We start from the raw sequence: 10,415 nt of genomic DNA on the forward strand, positions 1-10,415 counted from the left end.
ATTGTCTACAAGGATATGCTGAACAAAAATATAATGATACTACCAATGTGGGTTCAAATTAATGAAACAGCCAATTACTACAAAATGTGATTACAGAAACGTGCTTGTTTTCAATAAAAGGAAGGCAACTTCACTAAATATCATTAACATTCAATTTTGTTGGGTGAATTTTACCTTTGAAGTGACATTTAATGTTTGTTTACATTTTCATGTGTGTTTAGTTAATAATGCAGTTTAAAAAGCAATTCCAAATTAATGTTTCTTAATGAGAGATATAATAATTAAAGTGGATTTTTAATACTTTGTAGCAGAATTTATAAACTGGTTTAGTTGTAAAAATAATAATAGTTAAAGAACGTCGTAAAAGAAAGATTTATTATTCCGAAAGGGAAATACAAGCGATAACCCAGACAACTCTAAAAGACGCCACACTGTCCCTTTTTAAATTTGATTCTGGAAAGGTTATCTACAAAACTACTTCGTCCCGGGCGACAATAAAATTGGATTTGTAAAAAACTAAGAGATGGTGATATTGTCCACTGACCAGATTTTCGTGTTTTATAAGAAAAATAATTGCAGTCGAAATTCAATGTTTATTTTGTCGTTTGGTCTTTTGTTAACGAGGATGATTGTAGTTGTTATAAGAAACTAGTGTTTTTACTTTTCCCACAGTTTTTTCGATCAAAGTCAGGTATTAGATAATGTTGTATAACTAACTGTATAAACTTTGGCGTGAGAACTATCCGTAATTATTATGATTTAACTCCACAATTTTAAGAAACAATCTTTGCTGAAGATGTATCCTAGTAAAATCGCTTCTTGTAAATATTGTGATTTTATTAAAGAATAAACAGTTACTTCAATAAATGATGTTTCAACTTTTGTTTGCATATCAAAAATTTCATTATTTACTAAAAAATAATTATAATGATTTCACTGTTCGAAAATTAATAGTTATTTATGTGACGCGCTTAGTAAATTAATCTTTACGGGGGCGCTGGCACTTGTGATACGAGTGACGTAAGGAACGAGTCTCCATAAGCCAATAAACCCAGTAAAGATTAATTGTTAATCGAGTTGCATACAAACTTTTATTTCGACCTTCAGCCTTTAAATTTCATTTTTTTAATTGTTATTTATGTTTATAAAAATGTTGTAATAAAAGGCGGTGGGGCAATTATACCTACGTCGTCATGGTGTTGAGATAAACAACAGCAATACTGTCAGAAGTTTTGTGAAAATTGTTGCAAAAAGAAAGAAAAGAAAGAAGACTTTGAAGGCGATTTTCTTGAAATGCAAGAAAATACCCACGGAATTACCAACGCTGCAAGTGCGGTTCTTCTCTACTGTTTCGATCCCAAGAGCGATATGAAAATGACTTTCGAAACGGATTACAATGCATTATTAACGTATGTAATTGCAACAATTGACAGTTAAATTTGTTTGTGTTTATAATATTAAACTTTTTCAAAAATCATTCAATTAGTTTTGATTAATTATTACACAGGAGAACACTGATTCTGCGGCATGGAGTTTGAAAGTCAATATTGGGTAATTTTAATCTTGTGAATACGAAAAGTCTATCATATCTGCCGAACTGACTCTAGTTTTTGAGATAAAGGCACCCTCTTATGATGAACACAGAATAAAATAAAAATATTCGATATGTTTTAAAACTTTAATTTTCCAACGGCAGCAGCGTTATAAATAATAATTTAAATAGAATTAATCGTATAAAAAAAATTCACGAAAATAAATTAAGAAAAATGTGTTTTATGCGATCGTCTAGGTACTGTGTTTTTGGTTGGCAGTAGTCCACCATCATATGGCGGTCCCACTAGCCTTGATATTTCTAATTTCTTCCATATTTCTTCCATAAATTTAAATCTCCAACCAAGTCATTGAGCTCTCCTTGAGAAAAACCCTAAAGTGTAGGATTGCACCCTTCAAATTCACTTTCGCTTCTGTTTTGACTCTCAAGAGTCTAACATTTCAACATCATCATAGGAAACGTTTGATAAGGCAGTAAATATCGGCACTGGCAAATCTTCACTGTGCAACATTGATGGTTTAGCCGATTGTATATTCGGAAAAAATATGCTTCGTAAGCTTGTTTTACAAAATCGGTAATATTTCTTCGTTCTAGTTGTTGACAATATTTACCACATATATAGCAAAAATTTTTGAGATCGTTAACACAAAACTTACGGGAAGAACTCATATTTTTTTCTGACATAAAAACACCCAATAAAACAAATGAATAAGCCAACTGATATTTTAGCAATCAAAATAATGAGCAAGACAGGAGAGATTATTAAAGTTTTTTATTTCCACCTTCTAAGTAAATGACACTTTATAGGCATTTGTGGTAACTAAGTAAATGGGTAGTTACAGGCAGAGTCCTGTAATATTTAACAGGCACGTAGAAGAGACCTGTAAAGACTTTACAAGGCTCATCAAAAAATAACACTGGGGAACAAAAAAAATAATTTTTCTGCGGCATTAACTTTTGTAGTGAATTTGGATGTAACTCAAGCAACAATTACTCGGGATGTAGTTTTTTTTGTTTAAATTGACTCTACTTCTCACAATAAACCCTACTATCCAAAATGATAAAATTTTTAATTAAGTAAGTACTAATATTTTTTCAAACATTTATTTTTTCTTTACCACCATATTTGATAAAAATGAACAGAAAGGCAACATGTACCGATATATGTTTTATATTTTTTACATTTATTATTTTTGCCAAAATTAATTAAGTATTTTGATTTTCAACTTTGACAAGCAAAAGTGTATCTGATAGTGATAAGCTCTACATTAAACCGAAAATACGAGTACTTGATCATATGATGATAAGCAACTAATCATTCCTAACAAAGGAAAGATGTCTAGAATAGTTTTGTTAATTTTGAAAATATCAGTTTTTACCAAGATAATGCTTAATCATTGTTTGAAATATCAAAAATCATCAGTGATGACATCATCCATAACAGGTACAATCGGAATGGAGAACGTCCACGTCAAAATACTTAAATCAATGTTTTCAGTCTAAATTAAATAAAATAAACGCCACACAATCTCACATAATAAACTTCCATCTAAAATTACACAAAGGTATGTTAAAGCAACTTAAAAAAATACAGCAATCTAAAAAGGTACATTATCAGCACTTATAGTACAAGTATAAAAGCACAAGTTGCACAGAAATTTATATCAATTTTCAAAATGAAGTATGTCGGTGTATTATGTCTTTGCCTTTCTGTGGTTTGGGCTTCGCCTCTTCAAGAAAGCTCAGCTAAAGCAGTTCCACTGAAGAATATAAGTAAATAGAAGTTGTCTTTCAGACATTCTAAGTTTGAATAAATATAATAAATTATAGGTAGCCGAATTATCAATGGGGATAAAGCCGTTCTAGGTCAGTTTCCTTGGCAGGCAGCTCTGCGTGTAACAGGTAACTCTAGAAACTGGTTTTGCGGTGGTAGCATAATCAGTGAAGAATGGATTCTCACTGCAGGACATTGTGTCTCTGGGTACTGTATCAATTAATAAAAGAATAACAATTTTACTAAATCATGGTTTAAAGGGGTTTATCTGCAATCATCGAGACTGGTTTGGTAGATCTAGATGGAAATATTGGTTTAGAATCAACTTCATCTGATCTGGTCTTGCACGAAGGTTACGACATTGACACACTTTCAAATGATATTGGACTTATAAAACTCAGTAAACCACTACAATTTGATGGTAGGTTCTATATTCACTTATTATGCTGAAAGTTTCTGATGGCACCTTGTCCCAACAGAAAACACTGCTGCCATATCTCTTTCTTCTGAACCTCTCAGTGAAAACGAAGAAGTTACAGTAAGTGGCTGGGGTCTCACAAGTGACGGTAAAGTAGACAAAATGTACATTAACCGCATCGAGAGGAATAAGAGAGTTTTGTTTTAAAGGAGGCACTGTCGTAAGTCCAGTTCTCAACTACGTTAAATTGGTAACTATTGCCAACTCCGATTGTGAGAAAACTTTCGGAAGTATCATTCACGACACCACACTCTGTGCCGTTTCTGACGCGAATCCAGTGAAGAGTCCTTGCAATGTAAGTGTTTGGTTATTGTCTTGCCAGACAGTACAGTTTGTTAACTCACAGGGAGATAGTGGTGGACCAGTGGTAATCAATGTCGATTCTAATCCTGAACATGTGGCTATTGCTAGTTTTGTCAGTGACAGCGGTTGTGAAAGCGACAATCCTTCTGGGTACACAAGGACTGCCCCTTACAGAGACTGGATTCGAGAGAAAACAGGTGTTTAAGTGTTACCATTTAACGCTTTTTCATCAAGACTAATAAATTCGAAGCAGCAAATTTGTTTTTTTTTTTTCTGAAATATTACATCACTATGAGAAAACCACTTTGTGGAAAACTGTGAGTTAAAATAAAGGACTTGGAAGAGTGTTAATTTTTTTTTATTGTGCCAAGAATTGCGAATCTAGAGATATTCCCGGTGAAGGCAAAAAATAACAAGTACAAATACAAGTGATCAAAAAGAAAACCAATCAAGAGTGCTATTTCATCTTTTGTTTTATCGAAACGTTTGTCTTGGTTTGAGTAGCAATAATTATACTTCCTATCGACAGTTGTTTTATTAGTTGCCTACTTCTCGAAAAATCTATTAATAATTAATGCTTTCTCTTCAATGGTAAAACCCATTTTACCACTTATTCTGGGATAATTGTTGCTGACAATTACAGTAAACGCCTGAAAGCTGTCGAAACAGAAAAGTTGTTTTTTAAGTTAACAACACCACATCGTTGACGTTTCTTTGACATTTCCGTGAAAAATCTGCTTACGGGTGGCGTCGCGTTTGGCGATAAAGCTGGTACATTACACATTGTTACGAATGTAAGATGTTGCTCTTGTTTATTGCATAAATTGTCTACGCCCATGCATTGAACACTTATTTGCGCAGGATTCCGCTACGACATAACCGATAATTTACAACGCCTGCTCTAATCTCTATTCTTTTCTTTTGTTCACATTGTAGTAAAGTTAGAGAAAATATGTGGTTAATAAGGTGAGTACCTGCTCCTGCTAACGGTGTGAAGATTTTTCTGATGTAGTGAAGCAATCTTACCATTAGACAGATTATGGAACCATGTAGATCGGAACTGTAATGAGTTGTATACAAGGCAAATTTTATTCAGATTATCAAATGATATTCACTGATACATTAATAAAAAATCTAAACCCACTTAGGTTCTTATTAAATTACGTTCAAACGCCAGTTTTATTTTTAATCCAATCTCTGTAAAAAGCAGTTCTTGTGTACCCAGAAGGACTGTCGGCTTCGCATCCGTCATTGCTAACAAAACTGACAACCGCGACATGGATGGGGTTGGTGTCAGCATTAACCACTCCTGGACCACCACTGTCACCCTATTTACATAGTTACTTGTATATGATGTAAGTCAAAAAGAAAGTAGTTCCAGAACTTACACTGCAAGGACTTTTTACAGAATCTGACCCTGAAATGGCGCAAACCATTCCATCAAATATCTCATCTCCATAAGCTTTCGCACACTCACTGTTCGTGATAGTGAGCAAATCAACATAATTCAACATCTGGCTGATAACCCCACTGTCTAAAAAAAAACTGATGGACACCACGCGATTTGCAGTTATTTTAAGCTACCGTCGCTTGTTGTGCCCCATCCACTTACTGTAATTTCCACATTTGTGTCCAAGATCTCTTCAGATAGCGTGATCGGTTTAAGAAAGTCTATGAAAGTAGGAAATTAGTAATGATTTTATAAAACATGAAACCAGTAGGTACTGTCGAAAGATAGTAGTTTGCTGAGCCTGACCAGGCCAATATCATTCTCGAGAGTTTCAGAATTATAGCCTTCGTGCAAGAAAAATGCTGTCGATTCTGAGACAGCTCCAACGTTTCCGTCCAGTTTTACTAACCCTGCAAATATTCTCACAGACTGTGCCCTTTGAGATTCACATTAATAAAAATAACCACAAACCATCACTCGTTTATTACCCATCGACGCAATGTCCCGCAGTGAGGATCCATTCTTCGCTGATGACGCTGCCGCTGCAAAACCACATGTAATTTCCGTCGAAGTACATTGCTACCTGCCACGGAAACTGACCTAAGACAGCTTGTTCTCCGTTGATAATTCTTGATTCTGCAAAAAATTGTTTGAAATAAAGGACAGAAGGGGCAGCTTCCTCTTACCAATATCTTTTAAAGGAGTTGACTTGAAAGAACTCATTTGAAAGGGCGAACCCCAAACTAAAGGAATACAAAGAAGAATAATATTGAAGCGTTTCATTTTGGATTGAATGTAGACTATGATTTTGTTATTGTGGACTGTTTTTATATTTTTGAACGATATTTGTTATCCGTAAAATGATTAACCTGGATATTTGATAAAATTTTATTTCAAAACAGATGACAAAATACTGACAAGGACGATAGTGTCTTAAAGTATTAGTAAATACGATTATTGTTTTGATCACAGTTTATCGTTTTGTTAAATTTAAAATGGATTTTTTGCATTCGTTTCTAAAGCTTTCATTTATTTCTTTTGGGCTGTAAAAAGAGAAGCAGTTAAAACAACTCAATTATCTTTTATTGCTTCTTTTTTGTTTATATTTTTACGAATATTGTAAATATTAGACGCCCGTACTGCTTTTCATCCAATTTCTATAGTAAGCAGTTCTGGTAAATCCAAATATATTGTCGCTTTTACACCCTGAGTCACCAACACAGCTAATTATGGCCACATGTACAGGACTAGCAAACTCATTGGTTATAACAGGACCTCCACTGTCGCCCTAAATGACAATAAATAATAATAAGCATATAAAAGAAAATCTTTCTAATTTTGAAATACCTCAAATACGAACTGGTTCTAAGAAACGTACAAATTTATCATTAGCTAAGAAAGTAGAAGCAAAAGTAGCCGACTTTGATATCAGAGGAGCTGTTAAATTATTGTCCTCGGATGACTCATTAGCTTCATTCAACAAAGATGTTGCCGAAGAACTTAAAAAAAAACATCCTTCACCATCTCGCGAATATTTTTTCCCAGACCCTTCCAAACCTGGAGACATTAGTTTTATAGTCAATGAGCAAAACGTTCGAGAAGCTATCAATTCATTTCCTGCCGGTTCTTCACCAGGTTTAGATGGGATGAGACCACAATACTTGAAAGATATCATATCTTTGTCAGCGGGTGAAGCAGGTCAGAAGGCACTAAGAGCTTTAACCAAACTGTGCAATTTTTTATTATCTGGGCAAGTTCCTTCAGAAATCTGCCATTTACTGTATGGTGCGTCTTTATGTGCCCTTAACAAGAAAGATGGAGGACTTAGACCGATCGCTATCGGAAACTGTTTGCGAAGATTGACCTCAAAGCTAGCCTGTTTTCAAAGTCGTAATATTGTAAATTCGTATTTATCTCCACACCAACTTGGAGTTGCAACTAAACTAGGATGCGAAGCAGCAATTCATACCACACGAACCTTTGTTAATAACGATCAAAACCGTGGCAAAGTTCTTCTTAAATTAGATTTCAAAAATGCCTTTAACTCAGTCGAACGGGATTGTATTCTGAAAGAAGTCCAATGTCATACCCCACTTCTGTACCCTTATCTTTATCAATGCTATAGAAATCCTTCAACTTTATTTTTCGGTAATCATTTAATTTCTTCTTCTGTTGGAGCCCAGCAAGGAGATCCCTGCGGTCCCATGATTTTTAGTCTTGCCATTCAACCAATTATTTTATCTTTGGATTCTCAAATGAATATATGGTATTTAGATGATGGAACCTTAGCTGATTACCCGGAAGTAGTTTTATCAGACTTTAAGAAAGTTATAAATTTATCTCAGGAAATTGGCCTTGAATTAAACTTTAACAAATGCGAGATCTTTTGCTGTTCTGGAGACACAGATTTAAAAGTCATAAAGGAATTTCAAAATTTAGCACCAGGCATTAAAATCTGTGACCGAGAAAGTTTATCTCTTTTAGGTTCTCCAATCTTTGACCAAGGTTTCAAAAACACCGTCGAAAAAACTATAATTACAGTTGAAAATCTTTTAAACAACGCTGAACTCCTTAACAGACACGTGGCTTATACTTTAATCAAAAACTGTCTTTTTATACCAAAATTTAATTTTTTATTAAGAACAACTCCATTTTGGAAATTTTCTAATTATGTTAATTCAATTGATTCTTTTTTAAAGTCTTGTTTAGAGAGAATACTTAATTTACGTTTAACTGATTTACAATGGCATCAGTCCACTTTACCGATTAGATTTGGTGGTCTGGGAATTCGTCGCATTTTCGATATTTGCCTCCCTGCTTTCCTATCTTCAATTAATGGGGTTAAAAAGCTTGTTTCTTTATTACTAAACTCAAAGGATAATGAGCTTCATATTCACCATTATGATGAAGCTTTAGCAGTCTGGGGTGTAGCAAATGAGAACGAAATACCAACAATCCCACAATTTCAGAAGAATTGGGATAATATTAATATCAAAGGAATAATTGCCAATGACTTAATCTTTAATTCACTTAGAGACTTGGCTCGTTTTAAGGCTTTGCAATGCAGAGAATCAGGATCTTGGTTACATGCAATACCTTTTCCTAATATTGGTACTCTTTTAGATAACACTTCCTTCCAAGTTTGTATTGGTTTAAGATTGGGTTGTAATCTTTGTACAACTCATATTTGCAAATGCAACGCGAAAGTTGACGAAATTGGCACCCACGGTATAAGTTGTTTCAAAAGCAGTGGTAGATTTTCAAGACACACTGAAATTAATTCCATTATCAACCGGTCTTTAACTTCAATTCATGTGAATTCAACTTTAGAACCAAACGGACTGTCTCGGGATGACGGAAAACGCCCAGATGGGATGACTTTAGTACCGTGGATTAAAGGTCAACCTTTGGTTTGGGACGTTACTGTTGTAGATACACTTGCAGACAGTTACGTTTTGAAATCATCTGAAGTCTCAGGTTCTGCCGCTGAAATGGCTTGCAAACGCAAACATAGCAAATATAGTTCAATCATTTCGTCAAACTACGTGTTTAAAGGTTTAGCATTTGAAACCTTAGGCCCTTGGTGCAAAGAAGCCATCGATTTCATTAATGTCATCGGAAACCGACTTATCGCGGAATCAGGCGATTCAAAATCAAAGAAATTCCTTTTCGAGAGGATTTCCCTTGCCATTCAACGTGGAAACGCTGCAAGCATTCGGGGCACTTTTCCAGATTCCGCAATATTATCGGAAATTTTTGTATTATAAAACAAAAATGTTTATGTAATTATGTTATTAATATAGCACTATTTCTTAATAAATTAATATATAATAATTAATAAAATATCATTAAAAAATATGTAAGATATCTTAGACTGCAAGTACTCTTCACTGATGTGGTACCAGAAGAAGCACAAATCATTTCATCACGAATACCTAGTACCTTCATCGTAAGTTTTTCCACATTCGCTTTTCGTAATGGTTCTTGCAGAAATAAATTTTAAAAGATCGCTAACTTCTTCAGTGTCTACAAATGCAATTTAAATTTGGAATAGTATAACTATTAATTATTTGCAAATTACAGTCATTATTGTGTCCCCAATCACTCACTGTAACTTCCACATTTGGATTTAGAACATTTGAAGCTAAAGCTATCGCTTTAACATAGTCTAAAATGAAACCAAAACTAAGTAATCATTTCTAAAAGTTTTAATGAGAATCAGTACCATTAAATTCTAGAGATTTCGCGAGTTTTATGAGTCCAATGTCATTCGCAAGAACCGATTTTTTGTAATTTTCATGGACTACAAACTCAGTTGCTAGTACTTACTTTGTTAGTAGCGGTTTTTAGATCTACTATACCCGCATAGACTTCAGCAAATAAAGCCCTTTAAATAAGTGTCAATTATTATAACATTATAACATAACAATTGAATATGAAAGATTTTGAAAAAAAAGTATAGCTAGTACTCTTATGTATCATAGTATTTAGGCGCGCAAGTACTACGCGAGTTGATGACAGTTCATCTATTTAATCTGGATTAGTGTTAAAGCTCGTGCCAACTCTCATGATCGATGACGCAGAAACCAAAATGCGTACCGAAGCGGCTGTACTATTCGAACTAAAAACGCCGGTACCATTTTGTCACACTACAGATTTGTGAGCTAATTTATATTGATATTTATTTGGCGGCAGGTCCCTAGATAATGTCGGGCATTGTAATCCAAACCGTTGGAGAGTATAAAATGCAAATTTGGAACCACCCTGAAAATTCTAACCAAACGACCGATGTTTTTACGTTTCACTTATCAAAATTGGGCTCTGCCTTCGCGCAGCTTTTGTCAAGGTCATCGATCAT

At 34.3% G+C, this 10,415-nt stretch overlaps 2 protein-coding genes and 1 long non-coding RNA gene across 5 annotated transcripts in view; 2 read left to right on the forward strand and 1 right to left on the reverse strand.

Moving 5' to 3' along the window:
- LOC138123103 (uncharacterized) overlaps window positions 1-10,415 on the forward strand; it is a 211,576-nt gene that overhangs the window by 69,956 nt on the left and 131,205 nt on the right. The gene's annotated exons all lie outside the window — the stretch shown is intronic.
- On the forward strand, window positions 1,720-4,451 carry LOC138123101 (brachyurin-like). Of its 2 annotated transcripts, XM_069037630.1 has the most exons (7): window positions 1,720-3,117; window positions 3,171-3,325; window positions 3,383-3,533; window positions 3,587-3,747; window positions 3,806-3,892; window positions 3,954-4,099; window positions 4,151-4,451. In XM_069037630.1, the coding sequence occupies exons 2-7, from the start codon at window positions 3,229-3,231 to the stop codon at window positions 4,310-4,312; spliced, it is 804 nt and encodes a 267-aa protein (XP_068893731.1). In that variant the 5' UTR covers window positions 1,720-3,117; window positions 3,171-3,228; the 3' UTR covers window positions 4,313-4,451. The 2 variants fall into 2 exon arrangements, with proteins under 2 accessions (XP_068893731.1, XP_068893730.1); XM_069037629.1 differs by having other exon boundaries at window positions 1,720-3,325.
- LOC138123102 (brachyurin-like) lies at window positions 5,178-6,404 on the reverse strand. The gene is made up of 6 exons (XM_069037631.1): window positions 6,244-6,404; window positions 6,046-6,193; window positions 5,833-5,993; window positions 5,692-5,778; window positions 5,496-5,641; window positions 5,178-5,435 (listed from the first exon to the last, which is right to left on the reverse strand). Exons 1-6 carry the CDS (start codon window positions 6,338-6,340, stop codon window positions 5,274-5,276), a joined length of 801 nt encoding a protein of 266 aa, XP_068893732.1. The 5' UTR covers window positions 6,341-6,404; the 3' UTR covers window positions 5,178-5,273.

This window comes from Tenebrio molitor, chromosome 2, assembly GCF_963966145.1.
Source record: "Tenebrio molitor chromosome 2, icTenMoli1.1, whole genome shotgun sequence".
Lineage (NCBI taxonomy): Eukaryota > Metazoa > Arthropoda > Insecta > Coleoptera > Tenebrionidae > Tenebrio > Tenebrio molitor.